We start from the raw sequence: 25,816 nt of genomic DNA on the forward strand, positions 1-25,816 counted from the left end.
GCGTCCATGTGTCCGGTGACTATACACCTATGTCCCTCCCGCCTGCCCACCTGACAGCCTATGAGAACGACACTCAACCGGCCTGACATACAAGTCGTAATACTCACATCACCTCGCAAGTCTCCCGACCGATTTTTGGACAAGCCAGCGTCGTCCATGGTTGATTTTGTTGTGGTTCCGGTGGGTGTAGCATTTCCAGAGACATCGTCGAGACAGACACTCGGTTCCGCTTGTTCTTGCTGCGCATAAACTGGAGACGTCTAGACAATCAGCGCAAATATGTTAGATGTGGCATCAACGTACAAGGCCATAGCATGAATGCGACCCAAGTTGATGCGAGACGTTCCAAGCTTCGCGCCAAAAACTCCAGGGGATCCGCGTTGTCTGGGGCCTGGCGGGCATCATCTGCGCAGGCACAGATGGCGGCAGAGACGTATCTCTTTCCCCGCTCGAGGCCGAGATCCTCCGCAGTGGCATACATTGCTTTTGATAAGGCCTCTCACCGTGAATTTCTGAGACAAGGCATGGCGCGTCACCCAGGGCGGAGTGTCGTGTTCGCTGTAACGTGGGTCGTTGAGAGCCTGAAGGTGGCGTTGGGCGCGAGCATACAGAGCGTCGTCTCTGTCGGATTCGCCTCTACTGTGGAGAATGGTCTTGACGGTGCTTGAAAGAGCAGAAGCCGCGTAGGGGTACACCTCGGTATAGCTCCTTGTTGAGGTCGGAGACGACGCGTTCGAGGAGCCTGATGGCAAGAACGTCAGACCAGGAGGCTTTTCCCCGCGTGTGTATGGCATTGCCATGCTCACCACAGTCGAGCACAGGATGAGAAAGACGGACTTACTTACACGGACAGAGCGATAGCTTGGGTCGCCAAGGTCCGAAAATGAGTTACAGCTGGTTGCGAAATTTATGCCGGCCGACTCTGAACAACGCTCGCGCACTTTCTGCATTGTAAAATGAAACAAATTCCATAAATTGCCCTGCACTATCAAACACCTAGACCACAAGGTATTCGACCCTTCTGGGTCCATAAGAGCCTGAAATATTATGAACAAGGGTGATCCACGACGTTCGTAGAAGGCTCTTTGCAAGGACCTCACGGGCGCTACTTTGAGCAGGTAGGCTGGAGCGAACAGACAGGCTCTCAAGAATGGAAGAGACAGAATCTGGACAGCAATTCACCTAAAAGACAGTGTCGATGGTCCGTATAGGCTATTACAGACAGCTGCGTGGCAAGGGTGCTTCGAGAAAGCTGGAACTAGATGCTACTCAAACACTGCCTCTGTCGGCATTGCATAGTGTTGATGATGTGTCTGCTGACGAAGTTCGCACTGGAAAGGTATCAAGAGCACCTATAAATACTTTTTTTATAGATATCAGAGCGGGGAAATGACATTGAAGTCCATGAGAGTTACGAAGATATGCCGATGTCTGAACCTCTTCCGGCGCTTGATGCGCTGGCAGGAGGCAGACTACCGCTCAGGGCTAAGAATGTGTCAGAATCTTCCTGTAAGCCCACAAAACCTAGTCTGATCAGCCGTAGAATTCTATAAGATACGTTTCAAGGCGGTGCGCAGATGGCTGAGTGAGAAACCTCGGCGCCCATAGGAAACTTTCAGTGATTTCCCTCGAAGGGCATAAGTCGGGAACCAGGAGTCCGACGCTCTCCATTCAAGTTCGTGAAGTCTCATACTCACTTGTATAGAGGTTATATACAGTTCATAGAGCACAGGGGAACGGAATGGCGGGTGCATGAATTATTTGGTTTTCTCGATTTCTTTGATTTTCTCGTGGTCGAAATTGCGTCGGAGTTGGTCGGGCATAAATTTCGCAACCAGCTGTACTTCCATGTACGACGTATGTGTGCGCTTGTTGACGACATCAACGCTGCCGTCATCCAAGACCTTCCGTCCACCATGGTTCATCGCCGTGCCTCGCTGCCCAATAACACATCTTTGAGTCTTCTCTGTGCGACCCGGTCACACTACCTGCTCGTCTGGTCCTCTGCAATCACTGGTTCAGTAGTTTGCTCTCCAGTCAGGCGTTCGCTCGGATTATCAAAGGATTCCACCGCTGCAGCCGTCGTCTGCTTTCGCAAATCTTCACAGAAAGAAGTCCCTCACACTTCAAGACTGCAACATACTTAGGATTCCTGGGCTGAGTGGATAATTCGAATTGACTCTAGAACGAAGACACGGAGGGTGTTGATGAGTGGTATTTGTGCAGTGATGGTACGTACGTCGTCTAGGTCCTCTTGCCGCGACCCGACCGAGCAATCTGCTTCAAGTTGGCACATGAGGCCTTCTGTCCCTCCAGATGACATGGTGTCGGGTTACTCATTGCTTCGCCCTTGGTGTCGTCGTTCATGGCGATCATGTCTCGGCGGGTGAAGATGGTCTTCGTTTGTGACGGAAGGATCTGGGGTAGAGGACATTGCTCTTACGCGTGTACTACCTATATTTCTGTCCGCTACTGAGCTGTATGCTGTCGGTTTAGACCATGGTGAGCTATCCACTCTCAGACATTTATCTCCTTCTCGCTTCGCTGTTTTCTCTCCGCAGGTTGCTCACGCTGCGCCGCACATGGCCCCTTAAGCCTTCGAGCCAACCATCCTTTACTTACGCACCTGGTTGCAGGCTTATTTAGATCATTGTGAAGCAGACACAGGATAGAAAGTCGCTATGCTGGGACTTACGACCGCACCTCTTGTGGCTGGTGGCTCGCCCAGTCGGAACCGATTAGGAGCCGTGTCCATCTACTAGGAGCCATTAATCGACTCGCCATTCATTCCATCGCTGCGTGGGCCACGTTTCCGATCTCATGCCACCGGTCCTGCAACCAACCACGCCTCTCGCACGAGTCTCAGGTATCATCATATCATCGACAGCCACAGACATTCATGTATATGCATGGGCTCAAGATTTGAAACTCACATGAGGATAGCGTATCCCCACTCCTATTGCACTTGCTTGCGCGAGAGGACAAAGTCAGAGGATCTGAGGTGCGTGCGCGGCACAAAACACCGCGCCGAGTGGGGGAGACGCCTATGCGAAGCTCAGCGTTGGTCCTCGCTTCGTCTATGTCTTAAGTGTGTATATGCCACCGCAAGGCACATACATGCGCTTCTCACGTGTTCTCAACAGGTCTTCGAGGGCTGTCCTGGCCACTTCGAGCCTTACTCGCACATCCAGCGCCAGCCTCCTCATTCTCGACCCTCCTTCAATAGTAGCAATCTGGTCATGCTGTCTTCCGTTCCTCTCGACACCTTGTGCCCCAGATTTACGATCGCTATGATAAATACTCTAGTGAGTCCCGTGTTATTGGCGAGTTGCCTCTCTCAGCTATGAAAGTCAAAGTGGCTGCCTAACAGGACCTCCGAAACATGAGGAAACCTCAATGATTGCTTGACGGTAATGGGCGCGAATTGAGCAATTACCGAGCTGACAGCCTTTCATTGCAGTGCTTCGAACGGCGCAGAGAGCCTGTGTACAATGTAACCCGTCATGAAACACACCGCGCACGACTAACAGCCCACCACGATGCTGCGAAGTATGCCTGGCCCATACAACGCATCTGCGCAGCTTACGTGAAGTAGGCCTTCGCTCGATAGATAAGTGTTTACTAGCAGTGCTGCTTGGTTCCCCATAGACCTTACAGAACTCTGTCACGACGTCGCTCTTCCTCATGCCATTGATCCCCAACATCTCCGTTTCCGATGTCGTCAAGCCCGCTTCCCGCTTCCAAGGGGTTATCGAGGCGCCCCTCCAGGATGGTCGATTCACGCTTGCCTTTCAGGTGTCGCAGGATTCTTCGGTGGTGATAGTGCGGTCGCCGGTATGGCCACCGCCAACCTCATTCCAAACCGTCGCTGGGGTGGGATGTATAACACCCCTGGTAGTTACGAGATCGCCAAGCAGTACGGTCCGCTGGCGAACTCGAAGCTTTGCGACGGCCTCTGGCCCGGTGGGGAGCGCGACCCCACGAGGCTCTTCGGGATCGACGGCAAGGACGGCCCCCAGTTCATCGCTGTCCACTCCGGCTCGAACTTCTCGCGCACAGGCCACCTTGGGTACCTCATCGCGAACAAGGCGCGTCGTCTGCGTCCGACGAGCCACCCCGTCCGTGTCAAAGGCCAGCGGAGGACAACGAATCCGAGCGTCACCATCGTGAACCTCCAACGAGTGCCCGAAGGAGAGATTGAGCACCCACAATTGCCGTCTCAGTGGAGTCACTCGGTGTACTTCGCGCTCTTTCCGACACTCGTCAGCGTTATCGGCTGCGTCGTATGCGCACTCGTTGCCGACTGGTTCTGCTTCGCGAGCATCGCACTTGGCATCGTCGCCAACGGCTCCGCTTGCTATGTCATCGGCTCCGGGAAGCTGACGTTCAAGCACCACAGCCCTGCGAAGGGCGCTCCCCCTGGAGATGGTGTGCTGAAGGGCGATACGGAGGTGGTCGTGCTCATCGGCAACGAGAGCGCAGTGAGCGCCTTCACGCGCGGCCGTTTCCTCCTTCAGTACCGAGGGCAGTCAGCGTCAGAGCAAGCGTCGCAGGACGAGAGCGATAGCGACGAGCCCCAGCAGGAAGAGAGCTTGCAGTCTTCAACGGCCGAATCGCCTGAGAAGCACACGCAGCCGGCGTCGGAGCAAGCGTTGCCGGACGAGAGCAATAGCTGCGAGCCCCAACAGGACGAGAGCAATAGTGGCCAGCCCAGACAGGCCGAGAGCTCGCACCCTCCAGTGGCCAACCCGCCCGAAAAGCATACGCAGCCGACGTCGGAGCAAGCGCCGCAGGACAACGGCGACCGCGTCGAGGCCCAACGGGGTGGGAGCAATAGCGGCAAGCCTCAACAGGATGAGAGCTTGCAGCCTCCAGTGGCCGACCCGCCCGACAAGCATACGCAGCCGACGTCGGAGCAAGCGTCGCAGGTCAACGGCGACCGCGTCGAGGCCCAATGGAGTGACAGCTTGGTGTCCAGCCCACGCAAGGACCAGCCCGATCACTGGATCCCGCAACAGTTCTGGATCGCTCCTTGTGCCTTCCTTCTCATGATCCAGTTCCTCGCTCAGCTGCTCCTCATCCCGCAAGGCACGCTTTTTGGGCAGGTCATGTTCGTCGCCACTCTCTTCGTGTCGTGGTTGTACAACACGTACCTGTCTTCCATTGATAGCGAGGAGATCCAGACTCTGATCCTCTTCGACGTCTTGAGGATCAAGGAGCAGGACGACATTCAGAAGTACCAACTCAGCACGTGGACAGAGACAGTCACCTTCACTTGCTTAGTGCTCGTGTTGGTCGATGGCATCAAGGACCCCCTCGCACTCCTCGACGGGCTGATGCCGAACAAGACCGACGTTTGGAAGGCGTGGAAAGATGCCTTAAAACGCAAGCTTTTGCAGCGTAAGGGGCTCTTGAATGGTAGCGTGCCATTCGCGTTCACGAAGGAGGACTCGAATGTAGCAGGTCTGAGCGAAAACGATTGTGAACTTTTGTGGACCTTTTTACAGGATGCTAACAATGCTTGCAAGACCTGGTTGGCAGTTCGGAACTGTCGTCAAATGACCCGTATCAGGAGGCACATCCCCTCTGCTAGTACGAGCTGATGTAATCGCTGTTCTTGTGCTTTGTGATGGACTTGCGATGCGTTTAGTCGCCAATGGTGCTCATTACATCCTCTTCGATATCTCTGTGCTCCAGACCGTGAAAAGCTGACTTTGCTCTCTACTCGCTCGCATGTCTTAGTTACATTACATGGCATACGGAGGCTTGTGCAGATAATGCCATGTATGCAATACCTAGTACATTCAAGTCAGTCGCACTTGTGTCTGGGTGACTCGACATGGACGGAGCGACCCGAACCATACACGCCACCGCTCGACAGAAATATTTCGACGTCTAAGGTGACATCTCTTATTCCCTCACACACGCTTAGGCCTAACACCCACGACAAGCAGCCGGGAGGAACGGGCCGTGAGGACAGTGACCCCCTCCGCACGTGATCTTGACGCGTCATCGGCGCCTTGTTAGCCTGACCTCTGGCTTGCCGTTAATGATGCTGGCAGCAGCCAAGAGCAGCCAAGATTAATCTTGGCTGCTGCCAGCATCGAGTACTCCTCGGCTGGCTTCTCCAACCGATTTTTTGCTCAACACAGTCCGCGGACGGAACGACCTCACCTTGAACTATGCACGCAACTGGTCGACCGCTATGACACCTGTTCTAAGTCTAAGATGACATCTCTTCTGCCCTCACACACGCCTAACGCCCGCGCTTGCCCTCATCCCGCTATCCTAATCGATGTCCTCTCACCGTTGGCACCACGTCCATGACCTGATGAGATCTACCACCTCTTAGGACTTTTAGCTTCTATAAACATCCCGTCGCACATGAAGCTCATCGCAAAGTGCTCGTGCAGTTCCTGCTCGACAACTTGACCTCTCTATACCGCCATGACCCCCGAACGCAGCGCAGCCTCGGGCGGCGCCAAGTCCGCCATTTCCAGGGTCAACGATAAAGGTATAGGGAAAGGCGGCCTCAAGTCCACCCGCGTCACCGCTGCGGAGGGTCAGACAGGCCGCCTCGCCGTCGACCTTCTCGTCAACGACGAAGACTACTCGAGCAAGTACGAGGGACTCACCGCCCTCGTCTTTTAGTGCGTGCTCGAGGAGTACGACACCGTCAAAAACATCGTCTACGATCTAAACGACGAGGAGATGCTCGTGAAGAGCATGGAGCATATCAATACGTGCCTACTCATCCTTCCTGCGCGCAAGGTACGTTCGCACGTTCTTCGTGTATGCAGGAGACGTGTGCACTCCAGCGGATTGCTGCGCTCCTTACGGGCCCTTGCTAGTGTAAGAACAACCTACATAGTGATGGACACGGGTCGGGTCCACCCGCCTCACGTCCGGGCATATACCTGTGCGGGTACGGATTCGGTCAACCCGACCAAAACCCGTACCTGACCGAGCGTATCCGTGGACACGTCGACGGGTGATTACAGCACGACAGTTCGTTCTGATCTCTGACCGTCACCGCTGCGGAGTTATGAGAGGGGCGCCCAGTTCTCGCACTGGTGCTGCTGTACTCTTGACAGCATCTCTGGAGATCGCGACAAGCAGATAGCCATGCTGCCACCTCATCCCAACGTACGGGTCACCCGACCTCGACTCGTACCCGACCTACTCGGGTACGTACCCGCGCGAGTACGGGTACGGGTCAAGTCAAAACGCGCACGGGTAGACCCATGTTCATCCCTCGACTTATATGGCCCGAGGCGCATATGCGCGCTTTCGACGGAGAGTGTAGTCCTCCGCCTGTCATCTTGTCTGCGTATTATCCACCCCTCACACGTCTCTCACCCAACCTTATTCCGCTGGACAAAGCTAACATTCACGCGCACCCTCCTCTCCGCCACGCGGACCGCCAAAACCGTCACCAACCTCGTCCTCCTCTCCTCCGCCGGCGCCGAGCACGCCGATCCAACCACACAACCGCGCCTGCACGAGTCGATCGCGCTCGAGGCCCTCGCCCTCCGGCCTAAAGGCGAGACCGCGGCAGGCGACACGGGCCACAGCCTGTGCGTCATCCGCGCGGGGCTCTACGCGGAGAACCTGCTGCACTACACGCAGGAGGCGCCGGGCGCGGGGACGCCCCAGATCCCGATCGGGGAGAGACATAAGTTCGCGCCGGTCGCGTTCAGGGACGTCGCGCAGCTGTTGGCGTACGTCATCACGAACGCGGGGCTGCACGGGCTAGGGGACAATGTGCGGGGTTAGGTGTTGGTCGCTACGGGTGAGTGGGACGCGGCGAAGGTTTCTACGTCGGTTGGTCGCCCACTGATGTGTGCGTGCCTCGTGTAGGTCCGCAGCTTGTGTCCGGGGACGAGCTCGGGGTGGTGGCATCGCAGGCGCCCGGGACGAATATGGAGTTTGAGCTCATTGACGAGTGCGTGCGCCACCCCCTTTGTTTTGTGTCGGTTCTGGCATCTGATATGCTGACTTCAATCAGTTTAGGGAGACCGCAAAGATAATCCTGAATACTGATCAGGGCGCAGAGGTTGATGAAGGTATGCATAAAGCCACTCCTCGGTGTGTACCTGCGTTGATCCAGACACGACGGGCTACCGCTCTAGCTGAGCGCGAGTACCTGCTCGAATACTACTCCCTCGCGCGCGAGGGCAAGACGAACAACACGGCGACCACCGCGTTCCTCGCATACTTTGGCCGCCGCGGCCAGGAGCTGACCGAGTTCTTCCAGACGTATGCGGTGTGTCCCGTCTCGCACCCTCGCCCCTCCCTTGGATGCATACCGAAGGGCGCGTGGTGGGAGGAGTTCAGGCCGAAGAGGCGCAAAGTCGCTGGTGGGGGTGAGCCGGTAGCCAAGCGGGAGCAGCCCGCGAGGGCCCGCGGTGGCAATGCCGCAGGAGTGAAAGTAGAGGCGGCGGAGGATGGAGATGAGAATGACGATGACGAAGGCATGACCGACGAGAGTGTCGTGAAGGAGTCGAGGAGACAGACGGTCACGAAGGGTCTGTAGGCTTTCGTAACGCTGTACTGTGGCTCGCTCACGTGCGGTCATTTCTCTAGGAAAGTTGGAATGGACGTCGTCGACGTTTGGACGTGCTAACGATATGGTGTCTTTGTATTGGTCGGTTTTTAACGGAAGGAGTCGTATTTTGCTGATATCGTTTTTCTAGTCCATCCACTACGGTGAGACTCACATCAAACACCGGATAGTTTTGGCTCAGGGCTCCTCGAGTCCTGTGAAGTTGTCGGCGTCGGTCCTGCTTGCTGGGTGCCGTCACCGCCGAAGCGCTGACGCACCGTCCTAGACTTTGAAGTAGAGAAAGTGTCTCTCACACTGCGTTCCACTCTAGACCATTCGACTTTCGTCTTCGATATACCTCCGTTCTCAATTCGCCAACAAGTTGGCTGGTGTTCAGAAGTATTTATTGAACGAACCTCTCGCCGCCCGCGAAGCACGGGGTACTGCTTGCTCCTCGAGGCTTGCGCCCGGTCCATGGCGCTGACCGCCCATCTTCTAATGGTGCTCCTATCGCGGACGATCGCTTCTACCACGCTGTAGCTCGGCCCTTCTGACTCAATCGACAACGGCTACCTTGTAGATGTGCTCTGCTTTTTGTGGACACTCGCCCCATGGTGATCAAGTTCAAGACGTCTCACAGTCGCCGAAGCACAAGAGAAGGTTAAGTGGATCATGTCGACCGCCAGATGAGCATCGTGAAAGCGGGCTCGTGCAAATGGCGGTGTCTTCCTCTGCGCCTTGATGCATAGGTACGTGTATTCGTGCCTTCTCACGTCCGAATGTCCATATGAATGCTCCTAACTGTTCAAGCTCCCTACACCCAATTCTACACTCTCCGTTCGTGCTATGGGTCGTTCTGAACCTCCATGGGAAGTGTACGCCACAGCGCTGTTCCCGCAGGGGTACGGCTACCCTCTGTGGCATCCTCAGCCCACGTACGACTCCTCTTTCGGGCTTTACGAGGTCGAGATCGGGTCAGTCGGCTGGATCCACGAAGGGCGGTTCCCTCAGCTGTTCAACGCGCGGAAACCTAGAGACGACCCGATCAACGTCGGGAGGGTACCCGAGTCGTTCGAGCACTTCAGTCCCCCGAACATAATTGAACCGACCCCTAGACCTGTGATCGTGAAGCCATTTGTCACGTCCCGCTATATTCGTATTCCCTCCGTCGAAGTCGAAGGTCTATCGTAAGTGACTTGGTCATCCCGCTTTGCCCCTTCTCTGATATGGAGCGATTGACTATGTGAAATTAGCACAATCCCCAATACGTTGATGTCTGTGTCTGCTGAGGAAAGCCTCTCCTTTAAGTGCAGCACGGGCACTGGCGCCTTACTCCTGCTCGGACCCCCTGCTATGAAGTGTGCGCTCAGTCAGAGGCGACACATCGTGAACTACCTGCGCAAGCATGTAGACGCCTAGCACACGCACACCGTCGAGCACCTCGGCATGGACGTCAGCCTCGAAGAGCTCAGGTTCGTTTCCGGGAAGACCAAGACCAACAAGTGGGCGTGCGCGGCGATCTCTGGGCCCTACAAACACAAGAGAGGCACCGCCCACGTCGACATGGGTAGCGGGCCTGCGCCTAAATTGTCCATCTCCATTGCAGGCATGCAGCTGCCCAACGTATGGACAAACTCCGGGCCCGTCCTAGGACTACTTTCACGGGTAGACTCTCCTGCGGCTACGGGTCCGCAGGAGAGGAACCAGTGCATATTCATCAACTACTTTGCGGTAAAGAAGAGGCTGTTCTTTCCGCGCGTTGTGCGTGCTGCTGCTGGCCCGCACGAGCTTCCTCCCGGAGCTCCTGGGCCAGGAGAACAGGGACCGTCTGCCGTCCCTGCAAGACGGAAGAATACGGGAGATAGTGCTGGAAGGTCTCAGCATCCCTCCGCTCCAGTATGCTTATCAGAAATCTCCCGGTGCACGGTTTCGCTGACCATGCTAGCAGGGATCCCCTTCATACGATCCTGTCGGCCAATTGCTTGAATATATCCTTGAGGTGGGAGACGCGGCTTGTTTCCGTCTTCAGGGGTATGTAATTCATTTTTAGCGATCCGACGCGGACATGGCTATTGCCTCCGATGTCGACCTCATTGCGATCTTTGGTGTCAGTCGCTCCGCTGTATTCCCTGCTGAAAACGGACCTGACTGGTTTGCATGTCTAGACGTCTGTAATTCCAGAAGACATACTCACAGGGCTGGTCCACCGCCAGCCCTCAATAGAAGTCGATGAGCACGGCGGTGTGTTGCCGTCTTTCTGGCCGGCATCAAATTTGTTATGACATTTTATTATGGGGACAGTGGGAACTATCTCAATGGACCTCGACATGGGTTCACCAGAGCAGCCATTCGTGTCAAACACCGCCGCGTCGGTGGTTATGGAAGAAATTGTCTCCGATCCTTGCCGTGAGTCAGGTCTGTAGTCATGTCTAGGCATTGTGCTCATCGTCTGAATGACTGACAGATCCCCCTACACCTACAGAGCTGCATACGAATGCGGAGAGGAATGCCTCGGCTTCCTCTCGTGCATTGCGACTTCGGTACGGTGACTGGACAGAGGCGGAGGGTGATCACAGGGTTGTTTCGACACTCCATGCATGGCAAAAGTTCTTGTGCGAGCCTGGACTTCCTAACAACCATGCCGCATCTGTCCTGCACAGGTTGAATAGGTTTCCGGATCGCCATGCTTGCGCACGCCCCGCGTTTGAAAACCAGATTGTGGACGGCGGAAGTGCCCGCGTGCTCGTCGAATGAGCTAACAACTGCCGACACTGCACTGTTTTCTGAGGGTTTGAAGAGTAGCGTCTCGAATCTCAGTTTTGACATCACCTGTGGTGTACACTGTACAGATCTAGGACGGTTGAATGTATCATCTCAACGTCATTCCTATGTATTCATGTATTCTCGACACTAGTATCTAGGTCACAGCGATGACGTTTGACTGAAGATCACCTCTTGACAAAAGCGATACAATAGGATGACTGGGCTACAACTACTTTGGCAGAGCGGCACAACAGAGCGGCGACACCAATGGACATGTGTGGATACTGAATATGAGTACCACGAGAATGGAGGCAAGGAAAGAAAGAAGGGAACCGTAAGTCGATATACATTCCCACAAAGCAAATGGGAGAGAATGGAATTGGCTAGGGTGGAGTGCGAGCGCGACAGATGTCGAGAGGATAGAGTAGAACAGATCGGGTCAGCAGGGGAATACATCAGGACATAACGATAGAAAATCAAGCAGGAGAACGTGAGGGAAAGGGTGGCATACGGCGGGACGAGTAAAAAGTAGAAGCGGTATCGATGCTTCGGATGAGGGAGACGAAGCGCGCTTGCGCGGGTTGTGACGCCGAGGGGGGTCGCATCCGAACGAGCGGCTGGTGAGCCGACCTCTTCTTGAGGGAAAATACGCCTAGACGTTGGTTGTCCCAGCCCCTGTAGAGTCTAATGACCTATAATCCCAGACAACATGAGTACCCGCGCTTGGCATATGGACAGGTCGACAAGAGGAGCTGAGACTCACGCTGTCTGCAGATACGCTGGTGCCGCAGCGCGGCATCCTGTCGACTGTACGATCTTCTGCAAAACCGGCACGGCGTTTTTGCCTTGAGGTGTTTGGACACGAAGTGCCGGCTGATAACCTGTGCGGTCACCCCGGTTTCGCCACACCCCGCGACCTGGCACACTCTTTGAGCAGATTCATAGTGCGCCATGAGGTGTGTGGTGGCCCCATTGGGATTGTCACGGTACAGCAGTCGCGCGCAGCCGTCGAATGGACAAACCATGCCGTTGTCTCCCCCTGCCTGTGTCTGTGTCTGTGCCTCTGCTGCTGTCTGTGCCTCTGCTTCTACCGTTTCCCCTCCCTCTTCCTCCGCTGCCAAGGCCTGCTCGGAGCTGATCTCGCCCGCTTCCAGAGCGTCGGACGTGGTAGGGAGAGCCGGCGTCGATAGGCCGGCGTGAGGCGACGATGGGGGACTAGGCAAGATGGAGTTGCCAGCGAAGACAGACCACGAGGCGTTCGAAGAGGACTCAGGCCCCGTTCCTTGTCCCACATTGTGAATCGGAGAGAAGGCTGTCCTAGCACGTTTCCTAGGCGGAGGCTGGCATTCACCGTCGTCGTTGTCGCCATCGTCTTCACCGTCGTCTTCGCCGTCTTCTGGCCTACCTCGCTTGGCCGGGCCGATGGGGAGATACGTCAGCTGCACCAAGGTTGCAGACCATCGGGCATCCGTCCCATCGCGATTGCAAATGACGAGCGGCAACTCGACAACCTCTGTCCCGAAAGGCGAATCTACGACTAACGGTATGAAGATCAATTCACCCAAAGTGAAATCCTCCATGTCCCTGTCCGAGACTCCTTCGAGGTAGCAGGGACACATCCATTCACCGCCATGCTCACGGCAGAGGACGATGAAGATGGGTGGATCGGAGAGGTGTCGTGAAATCACAAACTCTAACCCCATACTGGATGGCAGAGGGAAGGTATGCGAAAGAGGCGGGGGGGAGGTCGATGGGCAAGGGAGAAGGCTGCAGACGAGGAGGGGGGCCAGAGTGCAGCCACTGATGTAGCGGACGCGGCGAGGCGCGTAAACATACGCAAACGACGCGGTGATGTTCTGGTCGCGGCAGGTACCGTGACCGTTTGTTCTCGTAGAGGTCCACGCGTCGACTATTCCCATTCTGGGTCAACAATGGGAGTCAGACCCACTTCGCTACCTGCGGAGACATCCTGCGTGAGACAAATCGTTAGCCGTAGGTGTTCAGCAACATGCCCTTTTGCGCTCGTCTGTGTCCCCGCCTTGAAGCCTTCATCTGAAATCTCTTCGTTTGGTCCTGCGCTGCCCGTAACCACCGTCGACCACGGCCGCAATCACAGAAATTATCGGTTGAAATCAAACAACATGTCGCCACGAGGCGAGCAGAGAACATTCCGCTCACTCACGAAACAACTACTCGCACAACTGCATACTGGACAAGCGATTGTACGGGGACGATGGACGAGACGAGGTAGTTGAGACGGTGCGTGCCCGACTTGTATCCCCTCGGCTATCTGCCCTTTGGGACAATTTGCACCGGTGAAAACTTATATCTCCGGCCGCAACACGAGCAGCGGGGGGAAGACGATTATTGGGACGACTTCCCCTCGCTACTGCTCCGCCTGCGAAGCTAGAGAACCACGCTGAGCGCCGAAAAGTCCGCGCTCACGTGTCCTGACCAAGCGCCCGTTCTCGAGGGCGTCGCACCTTATGCTCTGCGATATTCATCCCAGACTGCGTATTGTGACTGACCTCGAAAAAGGAGGTTATCAGTCGAATCTGATGAAATACGCACATTCTATGGGGCTATCGGCGCCTGTACCGGGTGGACGCATGCGCACGGGCGGTGGACGTCGCATAGGCCGAAGGTGCAACGCAATGTCTGCGGCAATTCTGACAGGTTAGAACTCGTGTCAAAAACGATCACATGCAATCATTACAGCTGATTGGAATGGGGGACAAGTACTGCAGCATAGCGAGCAAGAGGCTACTCGAGCAAATCCTCCATGGACGTCGAGACTTCCGGGGGCATCCCGTGTGCTGCAGGGCTTTGGTTGACCTTTGCGTCCGCCGCAATTCACCAAAACCTCGGTGCTGATTCTCTGTCATATCCCTTCAGATTTTGTCTCCAGCCTCTTCGTTCTGGTCCAGCGGCACTGGTAACCACGGTGGACCGACACGACAACCACCCATGCCGACAGATCACAAAATCCAAGCTCCATCTGCAGTCAGCGCAGAGACAGTCCTGACGCCATCCACGCCACTCCTGAATCTAATCACTCACTGACCGCCGTTGCTGCTCGATGACTGCAACAGGCGGACCGCATAGGTGATGTGATTATGTGCCCAGGACGTACGGCGTCAGCATCCAGGCCATGTCGATGTCCGGGAAACAGGCAGTTCCATTGCACGTCGTTCGACGAGTAGCTGCGGGAGGAAGTATCCGAGGATGGTCTCCACCGCTACTCGTCGACGATTGTGGGCGTGAAGCTCGAGACTGGTGCTAAGCGCCTTTCCCACACGGACGTGGACAGCGTCCACGAAGGACGTTTCTCGGGCATACCATCAATCGGAGCCCAACAGGGTCTCATAAAGCAATATGCAATCTATTCCTCGGGTCTGCGGCACATTGGCACACCCAAGAGCCCGACAGTGCTTGATTCCATGACACGTGGAAACTCACCGGAGGAGTGCATCGCTGTGAGAGAGGTGCGCATGTGTAGCACGGGGCGCAGCCAAGCAGCCAACGGCGCGACGCAAGTGCTGCAAGGTTTTGATTACATCAGGGCATGTACTTTGTGGTACTGGACTCTTCCATACCTGACTCTAATGATTCTAGGGCGACGATGCACCGTAGTATTGCAAGCCGAGGGATGTATCTGGAGAGGGTGCGCGCGATTCGCCGCATTTCATCGCATCCTACAGTATGCCGTTCTTCTCTCAGAATGGTCGAAGCTTACCTGTGTGGCTAATGACCTGTTCGGAACAGAGGAGGCCGCCCTGTCCTAGGCCGGGGAATAGACCACTTGAGCGAATGCTCGACAGACCGGGTGGACCAACAGTAACATGGAGGTCTTAACACGAGAGCTCTCTGAGGCCTCATGTTCCGTCATGTACGGAACAGGCGGTATACTGTCCCTAGACGTTATGTGCCCGCGCAGCGTGGAAGGTCTGTACCATCGAGAATCTGTTACAACCAATGTCCGACTACGTCAATAACTAGTTGAGAGCATAGTCCATCAGGAGTAGTACCGATATCGCACACGATAGTTGAGCCCACGCAGGGGGCCGACTGCCCGAGGCAGTTATCTGGGAATCGCTGTCTGGAGCTATTTGATCGTTCCCGATCGCTGCAAAGGATAGTTGGGGCCGGATTCGAGGCGCGGGAGCCCTCCCATTGCACATCTTGCCAGGTAGAACGACTGCAGCCTAGCCAAGCATACTCGAGCTCCGCACAAAAGAAAGCCGTCTTATAGGAGAAAGAGAAGATACTTGAAGACTCACACCTCAGCGCGACAACGGCGACGGCAGTGTTTGGCGCTCGCCCGCTATGGCAACGCAGCGATGTCGGCATCGACGTCTCTTCCGCCCGCTTGCCATCTTCATTTTTTGCTCGTTGGCGAGTTTTGCTTGTGCCGCCTAATCACACTACGTGCTCGTCTGTCTGCCTGCCGTAACTTGTCTCGCATTCTAGTCGAGTGGTCCCCGAACGATCAATAACTTTTGCTGCTGCTGCCGTGACCAGCAAAAGGTGCTGTGTGGAACATGCCAAACTCTTATGTGGACGGAATCCGACGGATGGTGTAGGGCAACCACGAACGGTTGACCTGAAAGAAGTGTGGTATCCTCACGGACAGCGACAAGCTGCGCGGAGTCTCGATGGGGAAGGGGCAGGCAGTGGATGAGGTTCTCCGTGCTCTGCGTTAGCATGGTACGTGATGTAGTGCTGGATCCCAGCTCCGTCAGTCACTGTGCTCGCGCGAACACCAAGCTTGTCCCGCTGCGCGCGAGTGGGCTGATGCCGTCAATGGAGGTTGGGGGGAGGAGCACCTCCGGGCTCTACAGGTGTTCGTAAGCTTCATCTGTGTTGTTACAACTGCACTTGGCGTTCACTTGTGAGGTGTCTGTCGCTGCTGGTCGCCCTCTGTGACAGGCCGTTAACCTCTGGTTCATGGGATTTGAATGAGAGCCTGAGCCTCGGAAGCCTTTGCAATCCTCTCATGTATTCCTCGCTCTCGCCTGCGTATGGGGTCAGCGCCCGCGATCGAGTGCGGAACGCTCATGTTCATAACACTGTGGCCAGTGGCCGAGGGCCCAACTAGTTGAGGGCCGCCCAGTCAGAAGCGTTTCGCCTGTCCACGACGGCGCAACATAGTACCGCATATACATAGAGCTGGATGCGATTCGTCCATCAGTCGAATTTAGTCTGTCCAGTCGTCGATATGATCGGCGCAGCGTAGCATAGAGTCGCATTTACGCTTTCACTTTGGATGTCATCCTGATCGCGACGCTCTGTCGCGAGGCGTGCAGTGCGGGAGGTGAGCAGTCCATCTTTTGGCACACATTGCCGAGTCATCTGCGCTTCGGGATTCTCGGGGACCACGATTACACACGCGATAGAGGGCTACGTCAACCGTCTTACGGCCTGTGACTTATGTGCCGTTGAGACGGGTATGTACTTTTCATACCGCATCCACTCGTTATATAGCCGATGTACTAACGCCCATGGAGGGAAAGAGCAAAGCATGCGTCGGAAGGATATGTATGTCCTTTGGGATACGCGAAGAGCACAGTATTCAGGTACTCGCTCAATCAAGCTTTTGGCATTTTTGCTAATACATCACTACATGAACAGCTTCGACTTCTCCGGCTTTGGAAGATCGGCGTCCTTTCCCGCAAATCAAACCCCACGTGTTCTCACAAACCCGTCGTTCACCCTCTCCGTTTGACACGATCGCAGAGTCACCGACCTCGTCCGAACGACGTTCCCTCTCCGCGTCCCGACTTGATGAACGAAGCCAGCTGACGACGACCTGCTTTTTCAGGTTTGCTGACTAAGTAGGTGTAGGGCCCGGTGTCTCGGCAATGTCGCTCGTCATCTGAACACGGATATGTGGAAGGCTTTGTCTATTCCCATGGCAGAGACAGGATTGGTCCCAGGCTCGCGTGCGGGGTCATGTGCGGTAATCAATCACGGCGTACGGCTCACGGATGCGCGAGATGCCAGTCTGTCCGACCCGTTATATACCCCATGGTCGGACAGCTCTCAGGTCACACCGCCATGGCTCCTGTCTCCACTCCTTGGAGTGTCCGCCTTCTAGGCTGGTCTGCTTTGTCCATGCTGCTCGCGTCGACGACGCAAGCGGCATCACCCACAGTGAAGGTGAACGGGACGAGCATCGTAGGGAGCTCACAGGCTGTCGGTGGCCTCATCGGCGTCGACTTTTTCGGAGGTGAGTATCCTAGCGTCTATGGTGACCCGGGAAGGAGTCACTGACGGGTCTTGTGGTATTCTTCGTTTACGCAGGGATTCCGTTTGCGAAACCGCCATTGGGTGAATTGCGCTTCGCGCCACCCGTGGAGATCGACACCCTCGGTGTGCCCACGTTCAACGCCACAGAGTTCGGCGCGCCTTGCGTGCAGTTCAATGTCAGTCTTGTGTCTATGCAAGCGAGTGTTTATTGACTAAGACGTCTACCTACCAGCTTACGGGCGTCTCGGAGGACTGCTTGACGTTGAACATCTACCGCCCTTCCGAAGCTCTGCTCCCTACAAACGCCTCGGTTCCTGTGCTGTTCTGGATCTACGGGGGCGGCTTTCTCGAAGGCGAGACGTCCATCTACGACGCGACCGAGATTATTGTACAGAGCGTCTTGAGGGTGTGTCGCACCCATGGATGTCCTGACGATGTTGTTAGTCTGATTGTGCTGCTGTAGGGGACACCGATCGTATACGTCAGCGTGAACTACCGCGTGGGGCCCTTTGGATTCCCACAAGGCACGGAGGCTGCCCAGCTTGGAGCATTGAATGTCGGACTGAAGGATCAGCTTGCGGGGCTGTCGTGGGTGCAGAAGCACATCAGCGCGTTTGGAGGCGATCCTACAAAGGTATGCGTCATCAAAACGATATGCTCCCTCAGAATCAGTCACTCACCTTCATCTCCGTAGGTCACGATATTCGGACAGAGCGCTGGTTCCATATCCATCGCACAGTTGTATCTTAACTCTGGCTTAGAGAAATATGGTGTACGAGGTGCAGTGAGTACCATTCCGCTTTCCCCTGCGTACGACGTGCTCAGTATGTTCTCGTAGATCTTCGAATCGGGTTCTGCTGGGAGCTTGCCAATCTTTGACGCCTCCCGCCGCGAAGTCGTGTGGGACTCCTTCGTGGGCAACACGACGGCGTGCACGGACGCGACGGCAGGAGCCACTTTTGGGTGCTTGCGTAACGCAACCACGTCTGACCTTCTCTCATCCTGGGAGACGATTGCGGCGCTCTTCCCTGAGCCTTTCCTCTTCAGCCCTGTCATCGACGGACCGAATGGCATCATCCCCGATCTTCCATCCAAGCTGCTCGCAGCCGGTCACTTCTCCAAGATCCCGTTCATTGCCGGTACCGTACTGGACGAAGGCACAGACTTCGTCCCCCAGTCGATCTCGTCCGAACAGGAACTGATTGAGTTCCTTGTCATCTCCGACAACCCTTTCAACCCGACGCTCTCGACCAAGTTCCAACAGGACATCGCTACCCTCCTGCAGCTCTACCCCGACATTCCTGCTCTCGGCTCGCCGTTCGGAACCGGAAACGAGACGTTCGGCTTGAGCAGCGAATACAAGCGCGCGTCGGCACTGTTGGGTGATGCATCATTCCAGGCCCCTCGTCGAGAGTGGATCCAGACGGCGGCCGCGGAGGGGGTCACCACGTACGGATATATCTTCACCGATCAGCATGCTGCCGCAGCCGATCCTGCCGCAGGAGGTATGCGTCTCCTATCTCTGCCCCCGCAGCTAACGCTCACGATGTTCGTCTGCTCACAGTGCAGCATGCTTCCGAGATTCCGTACGTGTACGGCGACCCTACGGTTACTGAAAGCAATATGGGAGTTGGAGTGCTGGCGACGTCCATGACGCACTACTGGATCTCGTTCGCTGTGAGCGGTACGCCTAACGATGGCAAGGGCCTTCCGAGTGGGTGGTATTTAGTTGTCTCCGTCGAGGTACATGCTAACGTTATCATGCCTTAGGAACCGCGTGGCCGCAATACCAACCGAATAATCAGGTGCGTCTTGCATCATGGACTATTCACCTCTTTGCTGACGGTATGGCGGAAACAAATAGGTGCTTATTCAGTTCGACACCACCAACCTGACCTCGGACTTGTCGAAGGCGACCTTCGCTATCATCCCAGACACATATCGTGCACAACAGATATCTTTTATCAACTCTATCTCGGCCGATCTTGGAGAATAGGTGTGGTAGTCTCGATACGCAGACTAAGCGGAGAACTTTGAGGACGTAGCTATAGCCTTCCTCTTGGGTATCTCCCAGACGCATAATCAATTCCTCTTTCCCATCATTGTCTTCCATGACCTGTGACGGAACACGCAGGTCAACGGCGTCCGAAGGACATAAGAGCGGGTTGCTATACCCAGTCTCCCAGATGACTATCGCAGTATCTCTCCTCACCGAAGTGGTTCAGTTGAGCTCGAATGCGTAGCTTATTAAAGTGGACGCCTAAAGGTCAACCACGGTAGATACAGGACTTTCGGAGTTGGAACGCCCCTGATAGACGAAATCCCTACGGACTCGGACGTCACCTCGACTCTTTAATACTCAGTGACCCACTACATGTGTTTTTTCTCCCAGGAAGTCACGTTTGTGCCACTTCATACTGCGTGCTCATTTACTTGGCGTTTAGCTCATGCATCACCTCATACTCCAGCTAGAAGGTGTCTTCGGCCGATCAAACCACCCCGCCGCTACCGTCATATGTTTCTGACATATCCAGGGAGAAACAATGCTTTCCAGAATGTTGCGTCGTAATAAGAGTTCCTTGATGGGCGGATTACGCCAGGCGGATGGGAGAGCCAGAAAATATGGTGTTATGTATTAGCAAGTATTGTACGTTCCCCAAGCATCCTCGCAATCAGCCGGTTGGGCCATCCACATGAACTCGGAATCGCGTAGACCATGGGTGTCAGATGTTCGGCAGCGTCGACTTCCGCGGACGTCAGTATAGCTGCATCTGATATGGGCACAAGAAGGCGAATCCGATTGATCTATAGGGGCTTTGTTTCTGCGTAAGTGTTTAGTCTGCGAAGCCCCCCTCTATAATCTGCGCTTCGCGCCGCTGATTGGAGATGGACACCTTGGGTGTATCCGTGTTCGATACAAATTACTTTGGTGCGCCTTTCGTGGAGTCCAATGTACGTCCTTCACATCTATCGCATGGAAAGCTGCGTCTCTCACGACACATTTTTACTGTTAGCTTACGAGCGCTTCAAAAGACAGCACTTGACGTTGACTAACATTCGTCCTTCTCAAGCTCTCCTGTCCAAGCATGCTCCCGTGCCCGTCTCATTACAGATCTATGAGGTGGCTCGTTCAAGGTCAATACTTGCATCTATAACTGCAACTCAAATTATCGTGCAGAGCATGTTGGGAGTGAGTTCCTCGCAATGTCTGTTCAATAAAGCTGCGGACCTGACTCATAGCTCTAAGGATCACTGGTCGCCTATGTTAGCTTAAGCTTACGCGTTGGACCATTCGGGTCCTCGCAAGACACTGAGGCAGAACAACTTGGAGCGTTGAATGTCGAACTGAAGAATCGGCGTGCGGGCTGTTGTGGGTGCAGAAGCACATTAGTGCGTCTGGAGGCGATTTGACCAAGTCGTACTTACAACTATCGTCAAGATAGGATCCTTACTTACTACTGTCATCCCTAAGATCACGTTATTGGGCCAATGCAACGGTGCGGTATCAATTGCCGCCTTGTATCTGCATCCTGGCTGGTGTCCGAGAGGCCGTAAGTACCACTCCATTTTACGTCGTGGACGACAAGTTGAACGTTTTCCGCACATCTCTACTTGAACCGTTCTTGCGACACCCGACAAAGTGTATTCCATGTGCGACCTCCATTTGCGAATTGCACTCGTGAACATGTATACAGTCTTCGCTTCCTCGCTTTTATCCATGGCTCGGGGCACTGTTGCGGCTAGATATTGGCTCAGGCAATCCCTGCTCTGTGGTACTCATTATCTCCAAAGAGGTTCAATGTGTGTGCGAAAGAATATGATTTATACGTGATGACTGTCATTCTCATGGTAATGAACAAAACGGAGAGAAGTCTGTGCTCAACGCAATTCAGAAAATGGGGCGGTCAAAACCATAGATGAACGAGCACCTGAATAGGGAATATCATGGAATTGACTGCGCCAGGAGCCAAAGCGTCGAGACCAGCCCATGATGAAATGGCTGTCAGGTTGTTCTTCGTAGACGGTACATCAAGGAACATGTCATTGGGACCACCATCATGGACTTGCATATCATCACATTCAACATTCTCAAAGAGCCAACAGATGTATTTGAATCTCACCGTAAAGTCCGGTTTGGGGAAGGCTCCCTCCAGACGGAACTCCATGTGTCGCAGGAGAGTAGCGATGATTGTACCTATCTGTAGGTAAGCAAACTAGGGCATATGAGCTGTTATCGTTCCTTCAATATGGATGAATAGTGTTCAGCGTACCTGTTCGCCAATGCAGCGATGTTTCCCAGCGCCGAATGGTAAGTACGGGGACGAAGTGCCCTTGCTAACTAGCCCGAAGCCGAAGTCGATCTTGTCAGTCTCGTCGTACTTTTTCCTGGCTGCAGAGGCCATTCCTTCCTCGTCGTGCCACCTGTATGGGTCCCATCGCTCGGGATCTACCCAAATAGTTGGGTCTAGCTGGCTGACCATCGGTGATGCCAGAACAATATCTCCCTTGGGAACAACGAAGGCGGTGGCTGTGGAATCCAAGGTTGCTATTGACGGGGAAGCAAGGGTCGCAGGGACTGGGATGCTGGAACGCGCTTTCCTCATGATGCTATGAATAGGAGGATGGAGGCGGAGGGTCTCGCGGATCACCGAATCTAACACTGTCAGCTTACGGAGATCCTCATAACGTAGGGCACCGAGAAATCCCTCCGACCCGCCACAATGTTCTACTTGCTCCTGATATAGTGCCTCCCTATTGATGTAATATGAGCCTTATTCTTATGTGCTCTGGATCTCAGGAAAGTGAAAGACATACTGGATATCGAGACACTGTGCTATATGTAGCATAGACCAGGACAGCGAAGACGCGCTTGTATGTTGTCCAGCCATGAGAACCGCTATCATGAGATGGGCAATCTCCTGATCAGGAACACATGTGCCATCGCGGTACTGCTGCTGCATGAGATCTGTGATGATATCTTGATGGTCCTCCTGTATGTAGTTCAGCGCCTGCAGAGTGATAATGGCACCGTTGACTCACCAGATTGCCGTGTGAGCGACGTTCGTGTATGAGCTGTTGGTAAAACCTGCTCATTCTGGCATGTGCCGCATCTCTCCTCCAGTAGCTGGGAAGGGGTAAGCCCGGAATGATCCAGTGTAACGGGGTAAATCCATGGTCGAGGTCCACGAGAGTTTGCGCGTAGTCCTTTGTCAGGCTATCTCGGACTCGGACCCCTTGCAGGCTATGTGATGCCGTAAGAAGAGTGATCTCTGAGAAGGTCTTGGGAACAGAGAGCGTGAGCCATTCATGGCAAGCACTACCGCTTGATGGTAGTTCGGCCGTGATGTACCCTTTGACCTCATCCGCAATCGTATGGACGTAAGACGCGAGCTTTTGAGCGGTGAAGGAAGCTTTGAAAAACTTCTTTTGCTCCATGAGCTTGTCGTTTGGGCAGTCGTAGATGACGCCAGTACCGAATACAGGTGTTGTCAATGGCTACCAGGATGACGATCAGAGCCCTCTCCTACATAAGACAATTGTGATGTAGACGTACAGCATAAAAATCCTCTGCCACGAATGTGGTGTGCTTTCCGCCAAGTACGAAGTCATTCCCTCGCTCACCAAGGGCAACTGTGATACGCTTCCCCAGAAGAATGAAGGTGAAGCAATTTCCATACTATCCACATGTTGGACACAGATAGAATGATAAAATATTGCCACACATACCCGTTCCCTGCAGGTACGGAAGAATCCAACTGGGTCTTTTCCATAAGATATTGTAGAGCCAAGGAAAGGTATCCAATGCCAGACGACGGGAGGTTGGGACCTATTGAGTGAAAGCTTTGTATTGACATGAGCATCGATGGAGAACCCTCTCAGCAAGGTGGGCTTACGAGTTGACGGCATATATTGATTACGATGATGGCTATACAGACGTTGACAGCGGAGAGGATAAAGGATACCAGCATGGTGTAATGTTGTGTTGGGTGTAGAGATTGGGGGAAACACACAGGGGTTTGCAGGCACCTATAATGGAGGAAGACTGAGAAGAACAACGTGGAATCATCAACGGGCAGAAACCCGACCGACCTCTTCGTATCGATGCCACAACTCAGAACCTCGCGAGGTCTGAGCGCATCATTGTAGCTGATGAAGCTCAACACACTGCTTTCAGACAGTGACAAACATTAGTGGAAAACAGCGCGCAAACGCTTGGGGCTCCTATCATCATCGCAATACGGACACCACATGCTCTGTGCACAATCACAACTGTCATCCGGCACCGCTTGAGCGTAAGTCTTCTGTACAGCAATACCGTACCTCGGCAGTTATCTACTCCATAGGTCCACGTTATTATTGGCATGATTGGTGAGTAGTGGCCGACTATCTCACGATGCACGATGCAACGGGCACTGCCACTAGAAGATAGCAGCCGGTGCATTGTCGTACAAGAACTGATCTGAAAAGGATGTTCCGATAAAGGCATCAGTCAAGACGGGATTCGACTTCAATCAGGTCACTGAAATAGAGGATACACGATATTCTTTGACTATCGCGCACTATGAGAGAGTCAGTTTGTGTGGGTCTGCCCCCAGCGTGCATTGCCCTAAATTCAGAACGTAACATTCTGGGAAGGGGCGTTGCAGACTGCTTCCTGGTCTCAGGCATCTGACATTCGCATACATACATACAACGTACATATATGCACTATACGGGGCCCATCTTACACGGCGGAACTCCAAAACTCGTTTACCAGCAGCATTTATTCCAGCATTATCGTGCGTAGTTTACCTTCTAGAGACGAAGAGGTTTGGCAGGTCGGTGTGTAGCGCTTCCGAAAGCATCCGAGAGAAGCAGCGGGACAGGGACCCGCCTCATGGACTTATTAATCTCCAGAAGACTCCCAGTTTCCAACGACCGCATGTAGCTGTCCGGCGTGCTTCAGGGGCGCCGGGAAACTTTCTCATGCAAAACGGCTTGAGGTATTAGGTTGAAAGACATGCATCGCCATGAGAAGCAAGTGCTAATAGTGCGCACTCCATGGCGCTTCGGCCTCATCACATCGTCGCTTCTTCAACATTTTCCCGCTTCGGGCGCACTGCGCGGTTCAATCATCGATGAGCGCGCGGCCGGCACACACCTTTGGTACTGCGGCCGAAATGCTCCTAGGCGCAACAATTTCAACATATATTCAACGCAAACAAGTCAGTACCACTTACTCGGCAAACTCTTGCCAAGGTTGGGTGTTCTGCTGACAGCGAACAAGATTCAGTAGTCAGTGATGGCGTTGGAAAGCAATGGAACATGATGCGAACACCTTCATGTAAGCACAGGATCGCCTTCATCGTACGGAACCTCGGAACCATGGTGCACTGTCATCGGACAAACAGCGTGAGTGATAGGAAGGATAACCATACCTCGCGTAGCAAGATGGGCTGTGGCAGAGTGCTCACCCATGAAGATGATGTATCGTTAGGTAGCGGCCACCGCTGCCGTTGCTGTCCGGCTCCACTCGCGGCGGGGAGCCTGGCACGAGGTATCATCGAATAGTGCCGACGCGCGCTTGTATTGACCACTCAGGCCGAACATCTCGTCCCTGTCCCAGAGCAGGAACATCAGGGGGAAGAGCTGCAGTGGCATCGCATCATTCTGTTCCTGATTCTTCGAGAGCGACGGGAAGCAAGGGTGATTGTTAACGACGATGACTTCGATCAGTTCCTCGCCGGACGAGAGCGACTCGTGGATGAAGTCTGTTCCGCGGTAGTGCAGATCATGGGCGCGATTGCGATGTTCCACGACGGATTGGAAGCAGACGGGACTCATTCATGCTTCGCAGAGAGCGCGCACCCCCATTCCCGCAGCGTGCCTGTCCGCTGTCGAGATGCGTACTCGCCTCTGATTCTTCCCCGTCGAGGCGCACGAGCGCATGTCGCTGGACCCGACAAGCGGGGAAGCTGTCTCCTTTGTCCTGCTCGCAGAAACGCATCCCACGAACGCCTTGCCTCCTGCCGCGCTCGGCTTGGGCGATGCAGAAGCGCATGCAGCCAGATGAGGCATCGGTGGAGATCCGCTGCGTGCGCAGGCTCTCAGGGCGATGTACAAGCGCCTCAGGAACCGTCCTATCTCGGTTGTCAGCGGGGCCACGGAGCTGCTGGGGATTTGGGGCGACCACCGCCCACTCTCCATACTAAGGCAATGCACGATACAATTGCCTTCCGCAAAATACATCGAAGGGCTCTCCTCAGTGCAAATTCCTGA

At 54.5% G+C, this 25,816-nt stretch overlaps 9 protein-coding genes across 9 annotated transcripts; 6 read left to right on the top strand and 3 right to left on the bottom strand.

Moving 5' to 3' along the window:
- Nucleotides 1-3,878: 3,878 nt before the first annotated feature.
- DICSQDRAFT_63212 (uncharacterized protein) lies at nt 3,879-4,532 on the top strand (the record flags this gene model as incomplete). Its single annotated transcript, XM_007366917.1, has 1 exon — nt 3,879-4,532. A coding segment is annotated over one exon (654 nt), but the record flags the coding sequence as incomplete, so codon positions are not given.
- A 1,915-nt stretch (nt 4,533-6,447) lies between these two features.
- On the top strand, nt 6,448-8,536 carry DICSQDRAFT_147971 (uncharacterized protein; the record flags this gene model as incomplete). Its single annotated transcript, XM_007366918.1, has 8 exons — nt 6,448-6,642; nt 6,664-6,771; nt 7,384-7,771; nt 7,861-7,945; nt 8,014-8,066; nt 8,133-8,266; nt 8,315-8,366; nt 8,424-8,536. The coding sequence occupies 8 exons, from the start codon at nt 6,448-6,450 to the stop codon at nt 8,534-8,536; spliced, it is 1,128 nt and encodes a 375-aa protein (XP_007366980.1).
- Nucleotides 8,537-9,391: 855 nt separating this feature from the next.
- DICSQDRAFT_171261 (uncharacterized protein) lies at nt 9,392-9,964 on the top strand (the record flags this gene model as incomplete). Its single annotated transcript, XM_007366919.1, has 2 exons — nt 9,392-9,732; nt 9,799-9,964. 2 exons carry the CDS (start codon nt 9,392-9,394, stop codon nt 9,962-9,964), a joined length of 507 nt encoding a protein of 168 aa, XP_007366981.1.
- A 27-nt stretch (nt 9,965-9,991) lies between these two features.
- On the top strand, nt 9,992-11,299 carry DICSQDRAFT_171262 (uncharacterized protein; the record flags this gene model as incomplete). The annotated part of the gene is made up of 6 exons (XM_007366920.1): nt 9,992-10,441; nt 10,494-10,544; nt 10,596-10,652; nt 10,711-10,786; nt 10,847-10,951; nt 11,010-11,299. The coding sequence occupies 6 exons, from the start codon at nt 9,992-9,994 to the stop codon at nt 11,297-11,299; spliced, it is 1,029 nt and encodes a 342-aa protein (XP_007366982.1).
- Nucleotides 11,300-11,756: 457 nt separating this feature from the next.
- Nucleotides 11,757-12,235, bottom strand: DICSQDRAFT_162097 (uncharacterized protein). Its single transcript, XM_007366921.1, has 2 exons — nt 12,072-12,235; nt 11,757-12,000 (listed from the first exon to the last, which is right to left on the bottom strand). Exons 1-2 carry the CDS (start codon nt 12,105-12,107, stop codon nt 11,785-11,787), a joined length of 252 nt encoding a protein of 83 aa, XP_007366983.1. The 5' UTR covers nt 12,108-12,235; the 3' UTR covers nt 11,757-11,784.
- A 96-nt stretch (nt 12,236-12,331) lies between these two features.
- DICSQDRAFT_147972 (uncharacterized protein) lies at nt 12,332-12,508 on the top strand (the record flags this gene model as incomplete). Its single annotated transcript, XM_007366922.1, has 1 exon — nt 12,332-12,508. The coding sequence occupies one exon, from the start codon at nt 12,332-12,334 to the stop codon at nt 12,506-12,508; it is 177 nt and encodes a 58-aa protein (XP_007366984.1).
- Nucleotides 12,509-17,384: 4,876 nt separating this feature from the next.
- On the top strand, nt 17,385-19,654 carry DICSQDRAFT_137620 (extracellular triacylglycerol lipase precursor). The gene is made up of 9 exons (XM_007366923.1): nt 17,385-17,537; nt 17,612-17,733; nt 17,790-17,963; nt 18,021-18,191; nt 18,252-18,341; nt 18,396-19,062; nt 19,122-19,271; nt 19,328-19,362; nt 19,422-19,654. The coding sequence occupies exons 1-9, from the start codon at nt 17,423-17,425 to the stop codon at nt 19,551-19,553; spliced, it is 1,656 nt and encodes a 551-aa protein (XP_007366985.1). The 5' UTR covers nt 17,385-17,422; the 3' UTR covers nt 19,554-19,654.
- A 1,906-nt stretch (nt 19,655-21,560) lies between these two features.
- Nucleotides 21,561-23,526, bottom strand: DICSQDRAFT_147974 (14 alpha-demethylase; the record flags this gene model as incomplete). The annotated part of the gene is made up of 8 exons (XM_007366924.1): nt 21,561-21,620; nt 21,679-21,771; nt 21,829-22,309; nt 22,373-22,548; nt 22,598-23,053; nt 23,112-23,234; nt 23,285-23,398; nt 23,452-23,526. The coding sequence occupies 8 exons, from the start codon at nt 23,524-23,526 to the stop codon at nt 21,561-21,563; spliced, it is 1,578 nt and encodes a 525-aa protein (XP_007366986.1).
- A 1,504-nt stretch (nt 23,527-25,030) lies between these two features.
- On the bottom strand, nt 25,031-25,381 carry DICSQDRAFT_171266 (uncharacterized protein; the record flags this gene model as incomplete). The annotated part of the gene is made up of 1 exon (XM_007366925.1): nt 25,031-25,381. The coding sequence occupies one exon, from the start codon at nt 25,379-25,381 to the stop codon at nt 25,031-25,033; it is 351 nt and encodes a 116-aa protein (XP_007366987.1).
- Between the last annotated feature and the right edge of the window lie 435 nt (nt 25,382-25,816).

The sequence above is a fragment of the Dichomitus squalens genome, assembly GCF_000275845.1.
Source record: "Dichomitus squalens LYAD-421 SS1 unplaced genomic scaffold DICSQscaffold_21, whole genome shotgun sequence".
Classification (NCBI taxonomy): domain Eukaryota; kingdom Fungi; phylum Basidiomycota; class Agaricomycetes; order Polyporales; family Polyporaceae; genus Dichomitus; species Dichomitus squalens.

Excerpts from the sequence above, each read along its gene's own strand:
- DICSQDRAFT_162097 (XM_007366921.1), bottom strand. The coding sequence starts at position 12,107 with ATGCCGCGCTGCGGCACCAGCGTATCTGCAGACAGC. Across the intron at positions 12,001-12,071 it reads CCAGCGTATCTGCAGACAGC|GTCATTAGACTCTACAGGGG; the intron begins GTGAGTCTCAGC and ends CTGGGATTATAG.
- DICSQDRAFT_137620 (XM_007366923.1), top strand. The coding sequence starts at position 17,423 with ATGCTGCTCGCGTCGACGACGCAAGCGGCATCACCCACAGTGAAGGTG. Across the intron at positions 17,538-17,611 it reads CGGCGTCGACTTTTTCGGAG|GGATTCCGTTTGCGAAACCG; the intron begins GTGAGTATCCTA and ends TCGTTTACGCAG. Across the intron at positions 18,192-18,251 it reads TTGGAGGCGATCCTACAAAG|GTCACGATATTCGGACAGAG; the intron begins GTATGCGTCATC and ends TCATCTCCGTAG.